At 44.5% G+C, this 24,410-nt stretch overlaps 1 protein-coding gene across 8 annotated transcripts in view; it reads left to right on the top strand.

The window, feature by feature from the left end:
- The window catches only part of phf14 (PHD finger protein 14), a 163,271-nt gene that overhangs the window by 78,728 nt on the left and 60,133 nt on the right, over nt 1-24,410 (top strand). For all 8 annotated transcript variants that reach the window (XR_005100216.1, XM_037270210.1, XM_037270207.1 and 5 more), the window contains exons 8-11: nt 1,960-2,106; nt 2,244-2,514; nt 4,755-4,861; nt 23,185-23,280. Coding sequence is in view for 7 of the 8 variants with exons in the window: in XM_037270210.1 (XP_037126105.1) it covers nt 1,960-2,106; nt 2,244-2,514; nt 4,755-4,861; nt 23,185-23,280 (621 nt within the window). In the remaining variant the exon portion in view is untranslated. The remainder of the gene's footprint in view (nt 1-1,959; nt 2,107-2,243; nt 2,515-4,754; nt 4,862-23,184; nt 23,281-24,410) is intronic.

Below are 24,410 nucleotides of genomic sequence, written 5' to 3'. Positions count from 1 at the left end.
CCGACTGCCCAGAAAGGCACCACCGCGATCAGTTAGGTTAAAATGAAAAGAGAGGAAAGTGACGTTGTAAAGAACCATCCGTGACAAGATTTTCTTCAAAAATTGTTGTACCATGATTTTCTTCAAAAAAAAAAAAAAGAAAAAATATTGTACCCATGTATAATGCGCACCCCAGATTTTAGGACAATAAATTAGTTAAATTTTGCGCATTATGCATGGAAAAAAACGGTAACTTAGAATTTTATGGCTGCAACACGTCCAGTAGAAGTTGGGAAAGGTGGCAAAAAATACTGAGAAAGCTGAGAAAAGCTCATCAAACACCTATTTGGAACATCCCACATGTGACCAGGCTAAGTGGGAACAGGTGGGTACCATGATTTGGTATAAAAGGAGCCTCCCCAAACATGCTCAGTCATACACAAGCAAGGATGGGCCGAGGTTCACCACTTTGTCCACAACTGCGTGAGAAAATAGTTGAACAGTTTAAGAACAACATTTCTCAAAGCAAAATTGCAAGGAATTTAGGGATTTCAACATCTACGGTCCATAATATCATCAAAAGGTTCAGAGAATCTGGTGAAATCACTGCACGTAAGCGCCACGGCCGGAAACCAAGACTGAATGACCGTGACCTTCGATCCCTCAGACGGCACTGCCTTAAAAATCGACATGAGTGTCTAAAGTAGGGGTGTCCAAACTACGGCCGCAGTTGGCCCGCGGTCCAGTTTTTATTGGCCCGCAGCAAATTCTGAAAACATAATTGAATGTGGCCCGCACAACAGCTTGAGCACTTCTCAGTTTCCACACTAGATGGAGCCCGCCACACAAAGCGCTTGACGTCCGATTAGCCCCCCCCCCCCCCCCCCGCCGGAAGAGAAGCGAACGCGCAGCGTTTGATTTGACGTCACACTAGCCGCCTCCCCCCCGGGAGAGAAGGGAACGCGCAGCGTTGGACGTCCCACTAGCAAAAGCCCCCCCCCCCCCAAAAGAGAAGGGAACGCGCAGCGCTGGACGTCCCACTAGCAACCCCCGGGAAATATTGGCCCCCGGGCCCCTTCACGTTACTAAATATGGCCCTCCTTGCAAAAAGTTTGGACACCCCTAGTCTAAAGGATATCACCAAATGGGCTCAGGAAAACTTCAGAAAACCACTGTCAGTAAATACAGTTTGTCCCTACATTAGTAAGTGCTGGTTAAAACTCTACCATGCCAAGCAAAAGCCGTTTATGAACAACATCCAGAAACGCCGCCGGGTTCTCTGGGCCCAAGCTCATGTAAAATGGGCTCATGTAAAAATGGACTGATGCACAATGGAAAAGTGTTTTGTGGTCTGATGAGTCCACTTTTCAAATTGTTTTTGGAAACACTGGACGTCGTGTCCTCCGGACCAAAGTTCCCACTATCCCACGGTGACAAGACATAGTACACAATATACATACAAGTAAACAACACAAAAAATAAAAACAAGAAGGCACAAAAAAAGAATAAATAAGAGTGATGAATAAATAATAAATAAACAAATAAACAAATAACATAATAAATAAGAGGAGCAAAAATGGAGCAAGTGTGCAAACAGCAGACAGTCAGAATATAGCGCAAAAGTAAAGGACGCTACGCAGAAGGGGGGAGAGAGTTCAGGATCCTAACAGCCTGGGGTATGAAGCTGTTGGTGAGTCTGGTGGTGTGGGAGCGCAGGCTCCTGTACCTCTTCCCAGAGGGCAGAAGATCAAACAAAGAGTGAGCGGGGTGACTCACATCACTCACAATCGTGGTCGCCTTGCGGGTGAGATGGGAGGTGTAAATGTCCTTCAGCAGTGTATCAAATACTTGTTCTCCCCACTGTATAGTGTTTGTTTTCTTGTAAAGTGAGTTCCGGAAATGAAAGGATTCCAACACACAGATACTATCCCCATCTATTTATAACACTCAAATTAATCTAAATATTTTCCAATCCTGTAGGATATTGCAGATCCATTTTTTGCTTATTGCAAGCAGCATGCAGACCGCTTTGATAGGAAGTGGAAAAGAAAAAACTACCTGGCTTTGCAGTCATACTGTAAGGTGTCGGTGCTTGAGCGAGAGAAACAGCTCACTCCTGAAGCTCAGGTAAGATGCACACGATGTTACATAAGGTGCTTATTTCCAGGAGGATATTCAACACTACTTGTGAACTATAATTTACTTGCACATTGAAATACAAGTGTAGTTTTCTCTGATTTAAATGCTTAATGCATCTGCACCAGGGCCGGATCACAACTCGCCTGCAACAATACCGCACAAAAGCAGAGTTGTCCAGGAACACACGACCTCAAGCATGGGTGCCAAGGGAGAAGCTGCCACGACCTCTGACCTCTAGTGCATCAGCCATCAGGAAGTTAATGAGAAAGGCAGAGCTGATGGGCATCAGCACAGACATTTTCCCGGTGGACACATCTGACACCAATGCAAGCATGGATGGCCGTCGGAAACACAAGCAGCCTGCACTCACGGCAGACTTTGTCAATTATTACTTAGGTAAGAATATGTGGACCTCTCAAAGTCCCAGCACATTCCTTTGTCCTTGGTTTGTGTTTTGGTGTAAGCTACTTTATGCGAACTAAAGTAGTGATGGGATGATAGCTTGTTCAGTGGTAGTTAAAAAAACAAGAGGTGAACAATTTACTGTTTTGTCAGTACATCCTTCGTTCTTTGACCGTGATCTGGGCAGTCTTCCGTCATCATCAATCCATTCCTCGTTATTTTAAAAGAAGTTCCCTCCATCAGTCTATTGTCATTCCCCCCCTCACCTCCCAAAAAGATTCTCCCCACCTTGGGTATTGAAGTTGGGCCTTGCATATTGATAGAGCAGAGCGTTAACCAGTGTACCACGGCTACAGAGAATACCATAGTAGCGTGCAAGCCGCAGTTGTTCAGACCAAGAAGGCTGCGGAATTCATGGGCAGCTTTGTGCTTCTTGCTGGTCCCGTAGTTGGCAGGGCTTGAGGGATAACAAAAATAAAGCAGTTCCAGTTGCTATGTCATCCTTTGTTGCTTAGGAAATTAATCAAGTGTTTTTTACCCCTTATTTCAATGAAAAATGCCCCGCCTCTTCTCTGGTACATGTGGCGGGAGTGACTTAAGCAAGTGAACACCTGCCGCCAAACTCTCATGCCAAAGACACATTTTACATCCAAAGGGAACTTAGCACAATAAACATACAAAAGACAAGCTGGGCTTGTGTCAGTCATCAGTGAAATTGGGTGTCCATCTGTGACAGACTCAGACCATAGGTGAGGGTTAGAATGTAGCTGAACCAGTAAATTGAGAGCTTTGCCTTTCGACTCAGTTCATTCTTCGCCACGACAGACCGATAAAGGGTCCGCATCACAGCAGATGCTACAGCTACACCAATCCGCCTGTCGATCTCCCGTTCCATCTTGCCCTCACTCGTGAACAAAAACCCAAGATACTTGAACTCTTCCACATGGGGCAGGATCTCATCTCTTACCGGGAGAGGGCATTCCATCTTTTTCTGACTGAGGACCATAGTCTCAAGTTTGGAGGTGCTGATTTTCAACTCAGTCGTCTCACACTCTGCTGCGAACCGCTTCAGAGAGATAGAGATCATAGCTTGAAAAAGCCAACAGCATCAAATCATCTGCAAAAAGCAGAAATGCAATACTGAGGCCACCAAACCGGACCTCCTCAATGCCTCGGCTGTGCCTAGAAATTCTGTCCATAAATTATGAACAGAATCTGTGACAAAGGGCCTCGCCAAACGGCTCCCACACCTGAGTTTTTGGATTAGCGACCGCTTGAGCTATTTTCTGCTTGGCCATCCCGTACCTCTCAGCTGCCTTCAGAATCCCACAAGCCAACAATGCCCGATAAGATTCTTTCTTCAGCTTGATAGCATTCTTAACCGCTGGTATCCACGTCAGGCACCAACCACCTTACAACTTGAATACACTTGAATAAGCTCTAATTGGTCACCTCAAGATTGGAGGCATGGAACATGGTCCACCCAGACTCAATGTCTTCCGCCTTCGTCGGGAAGTGGGCAAAGTTCTGCCAAACGTGGGAGTTGAAACTCTTTCTTAAATGGGACTCCCAGACATTCCCAGTAAACCCTAATCATATGTTTGGGTCTGCCAGGTCGAACCGGCATCTTCCCCCACCATCAGAGCCAACACACCACCAGGTTGTGATCAGTTGATAGCTTTGTCCTTCTCCTAACCTGCGTGTCCAAAATATCTGGCAAATCCGATGACATGACTTTGTAGTCAATCCGATGACATGACTACAAAGTCGATCATCGAACCGCAGTCTGTGCCGTGCACAGTCCAATAAAAGAACACCACTCGGCTTCTGATTGAGGGGGAGCATTCTTCCCAGTAACGGCCTTCCAGGTTTCACTATCATTGCCCACGTGAGCATTAAAATGTGCATAGGCAAAAACAGTCAGGACAGGGAAAGGACAAAAAATATAGTAATCCTGATCATTTGAATCTGGTGTGTTGGAGGAAAACTTCTAAAATAGGTGGGACTGAGGCTTTTGAAGACCAGCATTGCCTATTCCTGCTTATAACAGCATATTTTTCTTCATACAATTCATGATTGTGAGGCAAGATGAGGCAGAGATGCCCTTGCAAATAACCTAAAAGACACACAATTTTACCAATCACTAGAATTAATATCTGCCATTGGTACACTCTTATGTGATTTTGCTACATAGATTGATCTTGCTATTGATATTTTGTCCCATTGATATCCAGAGCGTAATATGCGAATGATCCAGATCCAGGACAACATATCTGAACAGAAGACCTTAAAAGACAAGCTGGAGAATGAGCAAGACAAACTGCACGTGGAGTACAACAAGGTGAGTGAACAACCTAAACCAGTTTTTATGAAACCATCAATTAAGTATATTCTTGAATTAATTAAACTAGGTTTATCAGGTTTTTTACAGTTACCTTTCTACCAGCAAATGCTTTCTACTTATCAGGATTTGTATGTGGCTTTACGTGCATTTGCTAAAACTATGTTAACAGTGTTGGATCAAATGAGTTTTAAACTATTACAGATTCAGTCATATTTTATTGAATAAGACTTCAATTACCGTATTTTCCGGACTATGAGTCGCTCCGGAGTACAAGTCGCACCAGCCATAAAATGCATAATAAAGAAGAAAAAAACATATATAAATCACACCGGAGTACAAGTCACATTTTTGGGATAACTTTATTTGACAAAATCCAACACCAAGAACGGATGTGAACAGGCAACAACAGGCTAAACGATACGGAATGCTAACATTACATAAACACAAACGAGGAACTGAGAATGTGCCTGATGTAACATATTAACAATTATTCAAATAACTATAACATAAATAACACGTTTATCAAACCATCCGTGTCACTCCAAATCTTCCTCTGTGTCACTTGAAAATAAAAAAAAACCACCGCTGCTGACTCCGGAAGTACATTCGGCGCTGACGTTAGACTCGTCGTCAGTTGCGGCTCCAATTATTCCACAGATCTGTGGAATTGTAACTGTATTGAGTTCAACATACAAGCCAACACACAGTGTGTAGACCAGGGGTCACCAACTCCGGTCCTCAAGGGCGCCAATCCAGCCTGTTTTAGATGTATCCCCCCTGCAACACACCTGATTCAAATAATCAGGATCGCGATCAGCCTTAATAGAGCTTGCTGATGAGCTGATCAACAGGACCTGGTGTAGACTCACTCTAACAAAGCGCCCCGGATCTCTCTTCCCGTCTCCTCCCGCCTGCTGCCTTCACGGCCTCCCTAGACAATCGGAAACTCCTGAACTCCAACAATATACAAGTTGCTACACTAAATAAACTACATATCAAATAACTTTAACATAAATAACAAGTTCATTGAACCATCCGTGTCACTCCAAATCATTAAATCCATCGAAATCCTCGTCCTCTGTGTCAATCTCTGTCCTCAGTGTTATAAACAACTCCTCACTCCGGAAGTCAGTGAATGGATTCAGACTCATTGTCAGTTAAGGTTCCATTATTCCACAGGCCTAGTGGGACCTCATGAGGTTTAAATTGGAAATAACATGTAAAGCAGCAGGCCAACCGTACGGCCCGCGGGCCAGAACCGGCCCGCCAGGGCCTTTAGTCCGGCCCGGAGATAAATTTTCGGTGCTTAAGGAGTACGATATTTGGCGCCACTATAAAACTCAGCATGGTGAAAAATACAGCTTGCACGGAGAACTGAGAAAACAGAAGGTAAATGAAATGTTGCTTTGTCTGAGGAAACAGCAATCTGTTTTCACCCGGAGCCGAGATGTCAGTGATGGTGCGGTGATAGCCAGCTACGTAATTGCTAGCCAAGTTGCATTAGTGTCAAAGCATTTATGGAGAAAAGGGAAAACCTGTTCAGGAATTACCGTGCCAACTTTGGCTGCAGGACCTTGCATTTATGGTTGAATAATCTGAACCAGGGCTGTGGACTCGGTCGGATTTTTGCACCGAGTCCGAGTCCGGCCTCTTGACCACGAGTCCGAGTCCGGCTGTCCATTTTTCTGTTAATTCATGTGACTGCTTAGTCTTTATTCAAGGCTAATTTAGATCAAAATCTAAATAATTACAACAGTTTTGTGATGCCTTTGTCTTTATTAAACATATAAACGAAATACAATAAACAGATACTTTCAAGTTTCAATTCAACGACTTTAGTTTGTTCTTAGGAACAAAATCGCCTCAACCAAGTCAGCCTTCATCGCGCTGATCAGACATGATAAACTTGAGCCCGGAAAACAGGCGCTCTACGCTGACTTGGCTGATTGGCATTGCTGTTAGTGTCCGAGTCGCTGCCTTGAGGCCGGACGGATAACGATCAGCTGTAACAAATGGGCTCTCTTTCATTCGACCAAGTGCCAACATTGCCCCAATTTCTTCATCTATGTCGGTTGGCGAGGTGGCGGCCGACAAACGCTGGCGGCGCTCAATGCTGTCAAGTTCTTTTTCAAATTCATCCTCCTCCGTCGATGTGGAGCCATCAACCTCGGCCTCCATCGACGGCCCCTCCAGGTGCTGGTGGGTACGAGACCGGATTCGCCTCACAACGGCACGGAGGCCATTCTTGGCGCGCTCCATCTGCTCTTCGCTGAGGAGAATGCGGTAACGCGCATCGACGAAGACGGCTGCCAGAAAAAAATCATTGTCGAAGAGCTTGTCCTCTCGTTGCTCCATTGAATTGGCGATTGGTGAAGCCAGAAGGGGCTGCTTGCGCAACGCTGCCTTCAAGGCCGACCACTCCTTGAGAAAGCTGCCGGGGGTGATTGAGGCCGACTGGAGCTTGACAGTGACATCGTATGGCATCTTGAGGATCGTGGCCAAGGTCTCAAGCTTCTTCCATTCTGACTCGTTAAGGAGAAGTTCCGGAGAAGCAGCCGCCAAGTCCTGGACATGCTCTCGTAGATGAAGGAGCCGTTTTGTCATGAGGTAGGTGCTTCCCCAACGGGTGGGCACATCGACGACGGGGAGAAGACCTCCTCGACGACGGAGGACAGCAAGCAGATTGGGGGTCCACAGTCTCTTCACCACCCGTCGGACTTTATCCAGTAGTTTCATGACATGCTCTGCCTTCAATCCGTCACGAATTGCCAGTTGCAGCGTGTGAATAGCACAGCGCATGTGATGAATCATTCGAAAATCGGCATCCTGAATCCCAGCGAACTTCTCAAGCTGGACCTCGTCGTCCAGATTGACGCCCCCCTCGTCCTCATCCATTTCGTTTTCAGTATCATCAGCATCTTCGTCGTCCTCATTGATGAGCCGCACGGCTTTGCTCATGGTCGCTGCGTTATCGACGACGATGGAGAGGACATGCAGGTCAAAATCCTTGATGACGGCGTTGATGACATTCTTGACCGCCTCACTGTCATGCCCCCCGTCGGTGTCCTTGATGGCAAGAGTCTTGATTTTAATCTCACCGTCGCGGGTTGTTATTTAAATTCTTCCTCTTTAGTGACAGAGATGTCTTTTGTTCCCTGTCAGCCATCTGTCTCCGAGTCCTTACTGTCCTTTTGTTGTGTGTGTGTGTGTTTTTGTTCCTGTAAGAAGCCTTCACCAACAATGAGCAGAGCATATTTGCATAGGCGAAGTGTTCTGATTTGGTTCATAGATTGTTGTTGGTCAGAACTGTTTTTCTTTGTCAAGCGTTATATACAGTTTGAAGTAGTTGCGTACAAGTTATCCCATATTTACTCAATGTTTGTTTAAGTGTTTAGGACAAGTTACTTATTGTGTGTTAATTTACTAAGTACCGTAATTTTCGGACTATAGGTCGCACCGGAGTATAAGTCGCACCAGCCATAAAATGCCCAAAAAAGTGAAAAAAACCCCATATATATGTATATAAATCGCTCCTGAGTATAAGTCGCCCCCCCCACCCAAACTATGAAAAAAAAACGCGACTTATAGTCCGAAAATTACGGTAGATAAAGTCTAGCAAAGGTTTAGTTGCATTGTTCCACAGGAAAGCGGCAATTCAAGTTATCTGATCTCACTCGCGAACGAGTCAGCCAACAATAGGAGACGAACAGCTGGTTGAGTGCTAATTTACACCACACTACATTCTTTAGCTAATCAGCGTTGCTACAGACACAATCTCCCCTCCCTTTAGTGTAGCAACGCCTCTGTAACCAGGGCAACCAAAACATTAAATAACCGTAGCAGGGCTGTGGACAGTATTCCTACGCGCATTCTCAGCAGCATGATGAAAATAAAATTGAACGTATTTTTTTTATTGTCGGACTCGGTGGACTCGGTCAAAATCAGCTCCGAGTCCGAGTCAGGCAAAAATGACCGAGTCCGACCGAGTCCGAGTCCCCGAGTCCGAGTCCACAGCCCTGACAGAATGTTGCAGGGATGCAAAAATTTTGTAACGCAGTATTATGACAGCATACGTGCATTCAAGTTAAAGATCACGTTATGGGAGACGCAGATAGCAAGCGGAGACCCTGGCCATTTTCCCTGTCTCCGAGATGTGTGCGCAGAAAGCGTTAATCCTGATGTGAAACAGTACAAAGACAACATTTCAGGGTTGCTGAGGGAGTTTGAGAAACAATTTCAGGTCTTTAGCGAACTCAAGACAGATTTTGCAGTTTTTCGCTCACCATTCACAGTCAGAGCTTCTGATGTGCCTGTTGACATGAAACTTGAAATCATTGATTTGCAGTATGATGTAGAATTAAAGGACAAATTTGCCTCTGTGGGCTTGGACACATTTTACTAGTATCTCCTACCACGCTATCCTAAATTGACAGCACTGGCTGAATGAATGAATGCGTAATCTTATACCACAAATGTACTAATTATACAAAAACGTTAAATATTTAGAACGAAAAATACTGCAGAAAACATGACGTGAATTTGTGTAATAACTACCAAGGTGAGATTTGAACCGGCTCCAGGGTAACGGCTCGTGTTAGAAGATGCTTGCTCTACAACTGAGCTAATCAAGTTCCTACTGCTGAAGAGGTGGAATTTGCTTAATGTGATGAATGTTTATGTTGAATGCGAATGCGTAATCTTATACCACAAATGTACTAATTATGCAAAAACGTTAAATGTTTAGAACGAAAAATACTGCAGAAAACATGACGTGAATTTGTGTAATAAGAGATGAGATTTGAACCCACTCCAGAGTAAGGGTTCGTGTTAGAAGACGCTTGCTCTACAACTGGGCTAATCAGGTTCCTTCTGCTCAGAAGGTGGAATTTGCTTCATGTGATGAATGTTTATGTTGAATGCGAATGAATGCGTAATCTTATACCACAAATGTACAAATTATGCAAAAACGGTAAATGTTGAGAACGAAAAAAACTGCAGAAAACGTGACGTGTGAGTTTGTGTAATGATGAGACGCCCAATGTGAGAAACACGTGAAATTCGAAACCACTACAGGAAAATGGCTCGTGTTGACATTGCCATTAAGAATGAATGGGGGATTTTAAGCCACAAATTTGCTAATTACGCAAAAACGGTAAATGTTATGAACAAGAAAAATGGTAGCAAGCGTGACATGAATTTTTGGAACGTGTGAAAGTTTGAACGGGGCCTTCGCCTTCACACAATAAAGGACAGGAATAACAATAGTGTGAAGGTCTTCACCTTCACACTAATAAAGGACAGGAATAACAATAGTGTGAAGGTCTCCACCTTCACACTAATAATAATAATAATAATAAAGTGAATGGTGTAGAACAGGGGTGGCCAACCAGTCAGAGAATAAGAGCCACATTTTTTACTGTGTCATCGCAAAGAGCCACATCATACACATGAGCACACATGAACATTCCCCCCCCACACACACACACATGCACACTCACACGCACAAGCGCGCGCGCGCACACACACACACACACACCTCTGCTCAGCCAAATTTATTGTGTGACATTATCATGTCACGCACCAACATGATAATGACAAATTGACTCCTACAGTACTAAAACCACAGACCAAAGACCACATTTTCAACAATGAACATTGTGTGCATTGTCTCACACAGACAAACTCTCAGTTCAACAAATTCCACAAACAAAAACACAAGTTTTTTCACTTACTATTTGTGGCGGGACAGACCATTCGTTTTAGTTTGTCGTTTTCAGGAGACAAGATTTCAATAACGTCACTGAGGCATTTTTTAACAAACTCCACTTCATTGTATGGCTTTTTAGCCCGTGCAATGTTCCAAGCCAGTTGAAACAATGCAAGCGTGACAGTCTCTGAGTGCTTCGTAATTTTTTTGAAAAACTGTACCTATTTTTCTGCCTGACTTTTCAAAGTGTCCAAACTTGTGCTTGCGAAATTCAGTCCCTTTTGGAAAGTCCTTATCGATATTGGCATGAAGTGAGCTGAAGTGGCGCTGAACATTTGAAGCTTTTAAATGCGCTAATGACGTCCGACATATCAGACAGAATGGCTTGCCATTGCGTTCAACAAAAAACAACTTTAACTCTGTTAAAAACGTCCTGTGTTCATCCTCATATATTCGTTTAGCTGTGCATTTTTTCCTTGCCATTTTTAGAGCGAAATTGACACTCCTCAAATGGGTTTGTCCCTCCTCCTTTGCGGGATTTCACCTCAGGTGCATGCGCGTTTGACCAAAATACCATATTGAACTCAAGCGAAGCAAATACGCACAAAAAATAAACACAAATGTTGATATGAACGTAAAAGAGCCGCATGGAACCAGCCAAAGAGCCGCATGCGGCTCGCGAGCCGCGGGTTGGCCACCCCTGGTGTAGAATAACATATGTGTGAAGGCCATCGCCTTCACACAATAATAATAAAGTGAATGGTGTAGAATAACATATGTGTGAAGGCCATCGCCTTCACACAATAATAATAAAGTGAATGGAGTAGAATAACATATGTGTGAAGGCCATCGCCTTCACACAATAAAGTGAATGGAGTAGAATAACATATGTGTGAAGGCCATCACCTTCACACAATAATAAAGTGAATGGTGTAGAATAACATGTGTAAAGGCCATTGCCTTCACACAATAATAATAGAGAATGGTGTAGAATAACATGTGAAGGCCATCGCCTTCACAGAATTATGTCGGATCTGCGGATTTCCGTGTCTTTTTCTGTCGAAAGTATCATTTTCGTGAATCGGGTAAATCCGTTGAGAATTTTTTTTTTTAAACAAACTGGATTCGGTTGAAGTTGGGAAATTGTGTAAAATGTAAATAAAACCAAAATGCAATGATTTGGAAATCCTTTTCAACCTATATTCAATTGAATACTACAAAGACAACATATTTAATGCTCAAACTCATAAACTTTATTTTATTTTTCAAATAATAATTGACTTAGAATTTCATGGCTGCAACACGTGCAGTAGAAGTTGGGAAAGGGCATGTTTACCACTTGGTTACATCACCTTTCCTTTTAGTAACACTCAATAAACGTTTTGGAAGAGAGGAAACTAATTCTCTTAGCTTCTCATGTGGAATTCTTTCCCATTCTTTCTTGATGAACCGCTTCAGTTGTTCAACAGTCCGGGGTCGTCCCTGTCGTATTTTACGCTTCATAATGCGCCACACATTTTAAATGGGAGACAGATCCTAACCCTAACCCAGAATGCAAGCGGGCCAGGGGAGAACCTGGACTCTTTTACTTTGAAGCCACGTTGTTGTAACACGTGCAGAATGTGGCTTGGCATTATCTTGCTGAAATAAGCAGCGGCGTCCATGAAAAAGACGTCGCTTGGACTGCAGCATATGTTGCTCCAAAATCTGTATGTACTTTTCAGCATTTATGTTGCCTTCACAGAAATGTAAGTCACCAACACCATGGGAACTATTGCACCTCAATACCTTCACAGATGTTGGCTTTTGAACTTTGCATTGATAACAGTCCGGATGGTCCGCTTCCTCTTTGGTCCGGAGGACACAACGTCCAGTGTTTCCAAAAACAATTTGAAAAGTGGACTCATCAGAACACAAAACACTTTTTCATTGTGCATCTGTCCATTTTACATGAGCTCGGGCCCAGACAACCCGGCGTCGTTTCTGGATGTTGTTCATAAATGGCTTTTGCTTTGCATGGGAGAGTTTTAACCCGCACTTACTGATGTAGTGATTAACTGTATTTACTGACAGTGGTTTTCTGAAGTTTTCCTGAGATCATTTGGTGATATCCTTTACACACTCATGTCGGTTTTTAAGGCAGTGCCGTCTGAGGGATCGAAGGTCACGGTCATTCAGTCTTGGTTTCTGGCCGTGGCGCTTACGTGCAGTGATTTCACCAGATTCTCTGAACCTTTTGATGATATTATGGACCGTAGATTTTGAAAACCCTAAATTCCTTGCAATTTTGCTTTGAGAAATGTTGTTCTTAAACTGTTCAACTATTTTCTCATGCAGTTGTGGATTAAGTGGTGAACCTCGCCCCATCCTTGCTTGTGAATGACTGAGCATGTTTGGGGAGGCTCTTTATATACCCAATCATGGTACCCAATTTTCCGAGGCTTCACCAGCATGTTAATTTTCCAACACGTGGCGACAGCTTCCTGGACCTGGTCTACTCTTCACATAAAGGATCTTTCAAAGCCGCCCCCCCTCCCCCTTCTTGGACTTTCTGACCATATCACTGTCATGCTTTTGCCCGCATACAGACAAATGGTGAAAGCATCTAGGCCGGTTCGCAAGCGGGTTAGAGTGTGGCCTGAGGGTGCCTCTGATGCGCTTCGAGACTGCTTTGGGTCTACTGACTGGGAAATGTTTAAGCAGGCGGCCACTTGCAACGATCGGACGGACATAGAGGAGTGTCCTGACTGTTTCCTCTTACATCACGAAGTGCATTGATGATGTGACCCACTCGAAATTCATCGTCACTCGGGCTAACTGGAAGCCATGGCTGACAGGGACTGTCCTCAGGCTGCTGAGGGCCAGGGACAAAGCCTTCAGAGCGGGGGATGAGGCTGGCTTGAGGACAGCGAGGGCATCAGGGAAGCGAAAAGGGCATTCTCTTGCAAGATTACCGCCCACTTCAAGGACAGCAGGGATGCACAGAGCCTTTGGCAGGGCATTCAGACCATCACGGAGTACAAGCCCGCACCTCAGAGCTGTAAGGGCGACATCCGTCTGCTCAACGATCTTAACCGCTTCTTTGCTCGCTTCGAGGCTCAGAACATAACTTGCCCGTTGAAGACCCCTCCACACGAGCGGCCCCTGTGCCTCTCTGCCGATAGCGTGAGGAGGGCGCTTGCCGCTATCAACACCCGTAAGGCGGCGGGCCCTGACAACATCCCAGGTCAAGCGCTGAAGGACTGCGCTGGGGAGCTGACGGGTGTCTTCACGGACATCTTTAACATTTCCCTGCAGCAGGCCATCGTCCCTTCGTGTTTCAAGGCTGCCACCATCGTACCTTTGCCGAAGAAACCTGCTCCGTCCTGCTTCAATGACTACTGCCCCGTGGCACTGACGCCCATCATCATGAAGTGCTTTGAGCGGCTTGTCATGGAGATTAGATCCATTCTCCCCCCCACCATAGACCCCTTCCAGTTTGCGTACCGAGCCAAACAGTCCTCTGAGGATGCCATCTGCTCTGCCCTCCACTCGGCCCTCACCCACCTGGAAAGAAGGGACTCGTATGTGAGATTGCTGTTTGTGGACTTCAGTTCTGCCTTCAACATCATTGTGCCACAACGACTCATCTGCAAACTCGACAAGCTGGGCCTCAGTACCTACCTCTGCAACTGGCTACTGGACTGACTCTGTCAGAGGCCTCAGGTGGTACGTGTTGGCGACAAAATCTCCGCCAGCATCACGCTGAGCACGGGGGCCCCCCAAGGCTGCGTGCTCAGTCCGCTGCTCTTCACCCTGCTGACGCATGACTGCACTGCAACCTACAGCAACAACCGCATAGTGAAATTTGCTGACGACACGACTCTGGTGGGTCTAATCACCAAGGGAGACGAGACTCAATACAGGTTGGAGGTTGACCTTCTGACCACGTGGTGCAGGGACAACAACGTCCTGCTGAACGTCGACAAGACCAAGGAGATTGTTGTTGACTTCCGGAAGGGTCACGCCCAACACCTGCCACTGACCATCGACGGTGCTGTGGTGGAGAGAGTGAGCAGCGCCAGGTTCCTGGGGGTGCACATCAGTGAGGATCTCTCCTGGTCCACCAACACCGCATCACTGGCGAAGAAGGCCCAGCGCCGCCTGTACTTCCTTCGGAAACTCAGGCGAGCGGGCGCTCCTCCGGCCGTCATGACTACATTTTACCGCGGCACCATTGAGAGCGTCCTCTCCAGCTGTATTGCTGTTTGGGGTGGCAGCTGCACTGACTACGACTTGAAGCCCCTGCAGCGCATAGTGAAAACGGCTGGTAAGACTATTGGTGCTTCTCTCCCCTCCTTGAAGGACATTTACACCTCCCATCTCACCCGCAAGGCGACCACGATTGTGAGTGATGTGAGTCACCCCGCTCACTCTTTATTTGATCTTCTGCCCTCTGGGAGGCGGTACAGGAGCCTGCGCTCCCGCACCACCAGACTCTCCAACAGCTTCATACTCCAGGCTGTTAGGATCCTGAACTCGCTCCCCCTTTCTGCGTAGCGTCCTGTTCTTTGCGCTATGCTTACTGTCTGCTGTATGCACACTGGCTCAGTTTTGCTCCTCTTATTTATTATGTTATTTGTTTATTTGTTTATTTATTATTTATTCATCACTCTTATTTATTCTTTTTTTGTGCCTTCTTGTTTTTATTTTTTGTGTTGTTTACTTGTATGTATATTGTGTTATTGGTTTATTATTTATTCATCGCTCATTTCATTTATTTATTATTTTTTTATTTATTATTTATTGTTTGTGCCTTCTTGTTTTTATTTTGTGTCGTCTACTTGTATGTCTCGTCACCGTGGGATAGAGGAAACGGAATTTCGGTTTCTTTGTGTGTCTTGACATATGAAGGGATTGACAATAAAGCTGACTTTGACTTTGACTTTGACATCGTTTGATGCGATGGTGCAATCCTTGATGGTGTGTTATTGTCAAATATTGTTTGTTTTTTAATCTCCATCGCAGACCGGGTATCATACGGAGGCCGCCATGACGGTATGCGCAGAACGGATGCGCAAGACACGTCAGCTATATAAAGAGCGAGAGTTCAGTTCTCTACCTATTAGTTTCAATTCACAGTTTAATTAGCAGTTTCAATCAGCAAATAACAAAATGCGTATTACAGGTAATATTTTATTTCACAACACTTTGCCTTGTGCCTTTCTTCTCTGCTGTTCACTTCAAACACGCTCCATACGAACACAATGCTCTCGTATCAGACGCTTGCTCGATCACCTGCTCGTTTGCTGTCACAATGTACCCTACACAAATCCGAAACATTTGTTGCGGCTCCGAGTCACGACGAGGGGCAAGTTTTGGTTTCCAAGGGTGTTTTTATTCCTCTTCAACTTCTCTCCCATACAGAGCCGCCTTTTTCACATGTCCGCACGTCACTTTCCTCTCTTTTCATTTTAACCTAACTGATCGCGGTGGTGCCTTTCTGGGCGGTCGGAGAAATCAACGCCAACAAAAAAAATACATCCAGCCTAGTTAAGAAATCACCAGAAAGATCACCATGACAATTGTGAATAATAAATACATAATTATTATATATCCATCCATCCATCCATTTTCTGTACCGCTTAGTCCCCACGGGGGTCGTGGGCATTCTGGAGCCTATCCCAGCTGTCATCGGGCAGTAGGCGGGGGACACCCTGAACCGGTTGCCAGCCAATCGCAGGGCACACAGAGACAAACAACCATTCGCACTCGCACTAGGGACAATTCGGAGTGCTCAATCGGCCTACCAAGCATGTTTTTGGGATGTGGGCGGAAACCGGAGTGCCCGGAGAAAACCCACGCGGGCCCGGGGAGAACATGCAAACTCCACACAGGGAGAGCCGGAGGTGGAATCGAACCCGCACCCTCCTAACTGTGAGGCGGACGTGCGACCCAGTGTTATATATATTATTATTATAATAATAAATAATTGTGATAACTGGAACATCACTCAAATATTGGTGATCCCGTTGAGAGTCTCACATATTTCTTCGCTATCGAGTTTGCTACTGCATGCGCAGTGATACTGACCGGCAGAATTTATTCGCCATGTTTGAGCGTGCCAAACAAGGAATTTGACTTCGGTAAAACACACCCTCTGTTCAACATATAGGTGACTAACAACACTCAGGACATGTGAATAATGGCAAAAACAGTGTAGACAAATTCAAAAGGTGTGAAGAGCAGGATGTTAATGCACAGTAATGCCTCTGAGACTCTATGAGTGGTGTGAGTTCATCAGAGCAACAGCCTGGGGGAAGAAGCTGTCTCGGTGTCTGCTGGTTTTGGCGTACCGAGCTCTATAACGCCGTCCGGAGGGGAGTAGTTCAAACAGACTGCAACCTGGGTGAGAAGGGTCTGTAGAGATGTTCCTTGCACGTTTCCTGGTCCTGGACAGGTACAAGTCTTGGATAGATGGGAGGTTGATTCCAATGATCTTTTCTGCAGTCCTGATTGTCCGTTGCAGTCTGTGCTTGTCTTGTTTGGAGGCTGATCCAAACCAGACAGTGATGGAGGTGCAGAGGACAGACTGGATGATGGCAGTGTAGAAGGTCTTCAGAAGCTCTCGCGGCAGGTTGAACTTCTTGAGCTGTCTCAGGAAGTACAGCCTCTGCTGGGCCTTCTTCCGGACAGAGTCGATGTGGCCGGTCCATTTCAGGTCCCGAGAGATTGTGGTTCCCAGGAACTTGAAGGTGTCTGTGGAGAGGATAGTATTACTGCGGATAGTGAGGGGTAAAAGTGGTGAAGGGTCTCGCCTGAAATCCACTGTCATCTCCACGGTCTTGAGCGGGTTCAGCTCCAGATGGTTTTGGTTGCATCAGTGGACCAGCCGCTCCACCTCCTGTCTGTACGCAGTCTCATCACCGTCCTGGATCAGTCCGATGAGAGTGGTGTCGTCTGCATACTTCAGGAGCTTCACAGGAGAGTCATCTGAGGAGAAATCATTGGTGTAGAGCAGGGGTGTCCAAACATTTTGCAAGGAGGGCCAGATTTGATAAAGTGAAGGGGCCCGGGGGCCAATAGTTTTTTCGGACATTTTTTAACTACAAAAATGTCATGCAAATACACACTGTTATAAAACAAATTTCATTGTCACAATTGTCTTTGTTTTTCAAATGACAAAATAACCAAATATAAGTCACTCAGGCAGATGTGAACAACTCTAAAAACACAAATTCTGCCTTTCATTCATATCTGAAGAGTCAGATAACATTGAACAAACTGTATGAAATACCTTAAATTTACATGAGTTTAAAATTACTTTTGCCTCATGAACATTTTAAACGGGAGTTATAAGTAATGCAAAGTTGTCTGTTATTATTAAAACTTAAAAATAGTGAATTTTGCTCTTGTCATTTACATTATCTTTCAGAAAATAATAGTTTGTGACAGGTCTACAGGTCCATAACATCAACAGTCTTAACATGGCCACTTCGTAGCTTGCTTTAGTAATATTTATTTTTGACTCACAGTCCCGTGTGAAGAATCGCTGTTGTGATGCCAGTTCAGCTTGGAGCTGCTTCACTTTATCAGCGCGGTCACTCCCTGGTAGCTGGTCGTTTGTGTTCGCATGTTTAGTCTGATAGTGTCTCTTTAAGTTGAAATCCTTAAACAAGGCAACCGTCTTTTTACAAATTAGACAAACACAATTGCCTTGATTTTCAGTGATGTACAGTAATCCCTCGCTACATCACGGTTTGTTTAATGCGGTTTCACTACATCGCGGATTTTTTTCCCAAATTGAAAAAAAGAATTAAAAGTCAAAATAAAACTTCTAAATTGAGGAATTATGGCACAAAACTTGCCCACACGCCAGCAGAAGGCAAGGAGTGCCCACACAATTGCAGTGCGTACACTTGTACCTTTTTTTAAAAAAAAAAAGGTTATGATAATAAGAGTTCTAAAAACATATTTACAGTGTTGTACCTTGTTATAGAAAATTGTTATAATAATAAAAGAGTTCTAAGAACATATTTACAGTATGTACACTTCTACCTTGTTATAAAAAAATGTATAATAATAAAAGTTGTTCTAAAAACATATTTACAGTTTGTGTTAAGAATTCTCCATGTTATTTATGTTATTCAGCCATGCTTTGATTTGAGGTAGGGTGATTTATTTTGAAGGCCGTTTTCAGGCGATACCACTTCCTTTTTTACGTTCTTGTACATATGTCGGTTACAGTGGTACAGGAGTCATTGGCGATGTAAGTGTGTCTCCTAACAAGAGAAATGAATGATCACATGTGTCTAACCTTTAGGACAATGTAGTATTGCTCCAAATGTTCGTTTAATTTCCTTTCGAGGTCCGTTTGCGCGTGTTAGCACGATCGCGAATTAGCATCTTTCCGCTAACTCGTTAGCCTGCCCAGTACGTGCTGCGGGCCAATAAAAACTGGACCGTAGTTTGGACACCCCTGGTGTAGAGAGAAGAGCAGTGGGGAGAGGACGCACCCCTGAGGGGCTCCAGTATTGGTGGTCCGGGTGTCAGATGTGATGCCCCCCAGCCTCACACGCTGTCTCCTGTTGGTCAGGAAGCTGGTGATCCACTGGCAGGTGGGGGCAGGCACCGCAAGCTGGATGACCTTCTGTTGGAGGACGTCAGGAGCGATGGTGTTGAACGCCGAGCTGAAGTCCACGAACAGGATCCTGGCGTACGTTCCTGGGGTGTCCAGGTGGTGCAGGATGTAGTGCAGTCCCATGTTGACCGCATCATCCACTGACCTGTTTGCCCGGTAGGCAAACTGGAGGGGGTCAAGCAGGGGGCCCGTGACCTCCTTCAGGTGGTTCAGCACTAACCTCTCGAAAGATTTCATGACCACAGATGTCAGTGCGACGGGTCTATAGTCATTCAAACCTGTGATGGCGGGCTTCTTGGCCACTGGAACGATGGTGGAGCTCTTGAAGCACGAGGGCACCTCACACAGCTCCAGAGAACGGTTGAAGATCCGTGCAAAGGTGGGCGCCAGCTGCTCAGCGCAGACTTTCAAGCAGGAAGGTGACACGCCGTCTGGGCCCGGTGCCTTCCTGGTCTTTTGTCTCCGGAACATCTGCCGCACTTCCTCCTCGCGGACCTGGAGTGCGGGCGCGGCCTCTGCAAGAGAGAGAGTGGGTGACAACGATGATAGAGGTGTGGACAGAGCAGTTGTGGGGAGTGGTGAGTATGTAGATTGTGCTGCAGGAAGTCCCGTTGTGTGGGAGGACCGATCAAACCTGCAGTAGAACTTATTTAGCTGGTTAGCAAGCCTTGGGCTCTCCACAGGATGGTTCGTTTCTTGTAGCCCGTGATGCTCTGCAGACCTTTCCACACTGTTGAGGGATCAGGATTGGCAGAGAGGTGTAACATCCGGTTGTTCCCAAAGATGATCTTTTTTCTGAAATAATTTTACGTTTACGGACTTAAGTAGGAGTCAAAATTTGGGTGCGTATTATACATGGGTACAGGCTTTTTTCCAGCATCGACATGCCATTTTTAGTGTGCGTATTATACATGGGGGCGCATTATACATGGAAAAAACGGTAATCCAAAATTGTGTGTTGCTGTGCCTCAGAACAAGTCTTCATCTAATCAATGACTTTTTAAACTATTAATTTACTATGTTAGGTCAATCTGACTTTGGCACCATCTTCTGGTGAAATTTGGAACGGGAATGGAGGTTTACTGGTTCAACCAACAAATTCCCCTTTACCAATTTAACAATAGTTAATTTTGAAGAACCAACTTTTAAGTAACCCCTACTCAGGCCCCCTTCTTCAGGTCCTCCATGTCAAGTTTTGAAATTTGGAATTTCATCTTAGCCAATTCGTCTGGGCCAAATCCAATACACACTCACGCACCATCTTTTACCCTCCTATCCACCATGCAACTCAACAATATATATATACATATGTTTATATATATACACACCCCCCGCTACTTTTCCGTGTTTTTTCCACATTTGCCTTTAAGCTCCACAAAACTGTTGACTAAATGTTTTAAAACATTGTACAATCACCGTGATCAGTTTTTTTTAAAATGTATAATGCACTTAAATATCCATCCATCCATCCATTTTCTCTACCACTTGTCCCCACGGGGTTCGCAGGCGTGCTGGAGCCTATCACAGCTTTCATCAGGCAGTAGGCGGGGGACACCCTGAACCGGTTGCCAGCCGATCGCAGGGCACACAGAGATGAACAACCATCCGCACTCGCACTCACACCTCGGGGCAATTTGGGGTGCTCAATTGGCCTACCAAGCATGTTTTTGGGATGTGGGAGGAAACCGGAGTGTCCGGAGAAAAGCCACGCGGGCACGGGAAGAACATGCAAACTCCACACAAGGAGGGTCAGAGGTGGTATCAAACAGGCACCCTCCGAAGTGTGAGGCGGGCTTGCTAAACAGCACCCCACCGAGCCGCCTGCACTTAATTAATTATAATATATATTTAATTATTAAATAAAGCTGAGTAAAATGTAAAAGGACAATTAATTTAATGTAAAGATTTTTATCATTTATTTCTTCTTTGCATTAATACAAAGAAAAAAATGGACTTGCTGTTAGTTCTATGTAATTTTGGAATGAGTTTCCTGGTCTGGCCCCCTTGAGATCAGATTAAGCTGTATGCGGCCCCCAGACCAAAATGAATTTGACACCGCTGATGTAAAGTGATCAACTATACTGGTACATAAGTAATATGTTAATGATCAAGTACCGTAATTTTCGGACTATAAATCGCGGTTTTTTTCATAGTTTGGGTGGGGGGGCGACTTATACTCAGGAGCGACTTATATATGTTTTTTTTCACAAAGTTTTACTTGATCATTAACACATAACTTACAAGTATAGTTGACCACTTCACATGTTATTTTTAGTATAGTTGATCACTTCACATGCTTTGATATCTTTATCTTGAACATATTTGTTAGAGTGGTGCTCACTCTAACTTATTTTGCAAGAACCACACGGGAGACAATTAAGTCTTTTTTAGACACCTGCAGGTGGAGAGTCCATTCGTCGCTGTGCATACAGCGATGATCGAATGACGTCTGACTCTCGCCTCCTGCATGAGCATTTTTATTAAGGAAAACATGGTGGGGGTGAGAGTGGACTGGATAGAGAAGAGAAAGCCCTTGACCTCTAGTCAAAGCATAGCAAGGGAATGTTTTACGACATTGTGTAGGATGGGACAAGCTAGGTTATTTATTACTGGTTACACACCAACATAAGCATAAAACTAATCTACCTAGGTTATTTATTACTGGTTACATTCCAACATAATCATACGATCAAGATAGTTTGGAAAACCCTGACAATATTCAAAACATGAAAAATAGAGAGAAAAAATCAAATAAAGTACTTAACACTTTAAAGCGCCATATCCTCTGGACATGTCCTCTGTCACCAGGATGACATAAGGATGAGAAATTTGATCGATGGATTTAATGATTTGGAGTGACACAAATGGTTTGATAATATTGTTGTTTATGTGATAGTTATTTAAAATATAGTTTATATATCGTTGTATGGGCCTGTGGAATAATTTGAACTGCGGCGCGGCACACGGCATTGTTGACAAAGGACGATCGATAAAAGACGAGAAATTTGATCGATGGATTTAATGATTTGGAGTGAAACAAATGGTTTGATAATATTGTTGTTTATGTGATAGTTATTTAAAATATAGTTCATATATTGTTGTATGGGCCTGTGGAATAATTTGAACTGCGGCGCGGCACATGGCATTGTTGACAAAGGACGATCGATAAAAGACGAGAAATTTGATCGATGGATTTAATGATTTGGAGTGACACAAATGGTTTGATAATATTGTTGTTTATGTGATAGTTATTTAATATATAGTTTATATATCGTTGTATGGGCCTGTGGAATAATTTGAACTGCGGCGCGGCACACGGCATTGTTGACAAAGGACGATCGATGGATTTAATGAATTGGAGTGACACAGATGGTTTTATAAACGTGTTATTTATGTAATAGTTTTTTTTAAATAACAATGTTACGTCAGGCCCGTTCTCAGCTCCTCGTTTGTGTTTGTCACGTTAGCATACCGTATCGTTTAGCCTGTTGTTGCTCGTTCATGTCTGTTCTTGGTGTTGGATTTTGTCGAATAAATTGCCCCCCAAAATGCGACTTATACTCCGGAGCGACTTATATATGTTTTTTTCACATTTATGGGCATTTTATGGCTGGTGCGACTTATACTCCGGAGCAACTTATAGTCCGAAAATTACGGTAATAATGTGTTAATAATTTCACATATAAGTCGCACCCCGAGCCAAGCTATGAAAAAAAAATGCAACTTATAGTCGGGAAAATACGGTAGTCGCACCCCCGGCCAAACTATGAAAAAAACTGTGACTTGGAGTCCGGAAAATAAGGTAGTTTAAAATTATGTTCTTGCAAATACCCACACCCATGTGTTTGCGATGTCCTTACTACACAAACATTTTTTTTTTTTTTTTTATACTTAATGCTAATGTATATGTCTCAAGAGTATATGCAATATTAATTGTCTGTGGGGCACTACCAATCTAATATTTTGTCCTCTGTTGTGCATGGATGCATGAAGCTCTGTGAATCTCTCGAAGAGCTGCTAAATGTCAATGGAGATCTGCGAAGTGAAGGCCAAGCAATGTGGACTCTACTTGGAGACATCCTTGGCCAGGTACCACTACCAACTTTTTACACAGCTCACCATCTCAATCCATTTCAATCTCCATGATTGTTGTAAGAGTAGTATACAATACAAACTGCAAATAATAATAATAATAGATCGGTTTTATATAGCGCTTTTCTAAACACTCAAAAGCCGCTTTACATGGAAAATTCACACGCACACACACACGAAGAGTTAGGGGTTATATGCAGAATTGAAGAGGTGGGTCTTGAGATGGTATTTGACGGAGTGCAGGGAGTCGGGATTACGGATGGTCAGGGGGAGAGAGTTCCAGAGAGTGGGGGCAGCAATGGCAAAGGCTCTATCCCCAATGCTCCGGTATTTGGTCGGGGTAATGGGGGTGAGCAAGTTGGCGTCAGCAGAGCGGAATCGGCATGTGGGGGTATAGCGGTGCAGGAGTTCAGACAGGTCGGATGGGGGCAATGTTGTTTAGGGCCTTATATGTAGTGACAAGGATCTTGAAATGTATGCGCTGTTTTATGGGGAGCCAGTGAAGATGACGGAGGACAGGGGTGATGTGCTGTCTGCTGGGTGAGCAGTCGGGCAGCAGAGTTTTGAATATATTACAGTTTGTGAAGGACAGTTGAGGGGAGACCGTACAGGATGCTATTGCAGTAATCCAATCTAGAGGTAATAAATGCATGAATTAATGTCTCTCCTGCAGGGGTGGAAAGAAAGGGACGTAGGCGTACAATGTTTTGTAGATGGAAGAAGGATGTTTTGGTGACGTGGTTGATATGTGGTTTGAAGGAGAGTTTAGAATCCATTTAAATTCCAAGATTTCTGACTAGAGGGGAGGGAGTGACAGAGTGGCCGTCAATGCAGAGTGTGAAGTTGTGGTAGGTGGGGAGGCTGAATTTAGGACCGAAGATGATGAACTCCGTTTTGTTACTGTTTAGTTTGAGAAAGTTTGAGTCATCCAGTCTTTAATGTCTGTGAGGCAGCGAGTGAGGGTGGAGAGAATGGCAGGGGAGATGGTTTTGGTGGAGATGTAGAGTTGAGTATCGTCAGCGTAACAGTGGAAATTGAAACCATGGCGGCGGATGATGTGTCCAATGGGAAGCATGTACAGAGTGAAAAGAATGGGGCCCAGAACTGATCCTTGAGGGACTCCGTGT

This window comes from Syngnathus acus, chromosome 14, assembly GCF_901709675.1.
Source record: "Syngnathus acus chromosome 14, fSynAcu1.2, whole genome shotgun sequence".
NCBI classification, from domain to species: Eukaryota; Metazoa; Chordata; class Actinopteri; order Syngnathiformes; family Syngnathidae; genus Syngnathus; species Syngnathus acus.
The sequence above is the reverse complement of the archived record's forward strand: the minus strand, read 5'-3'. Positions and strand labels throughout refer to the sequence as shown.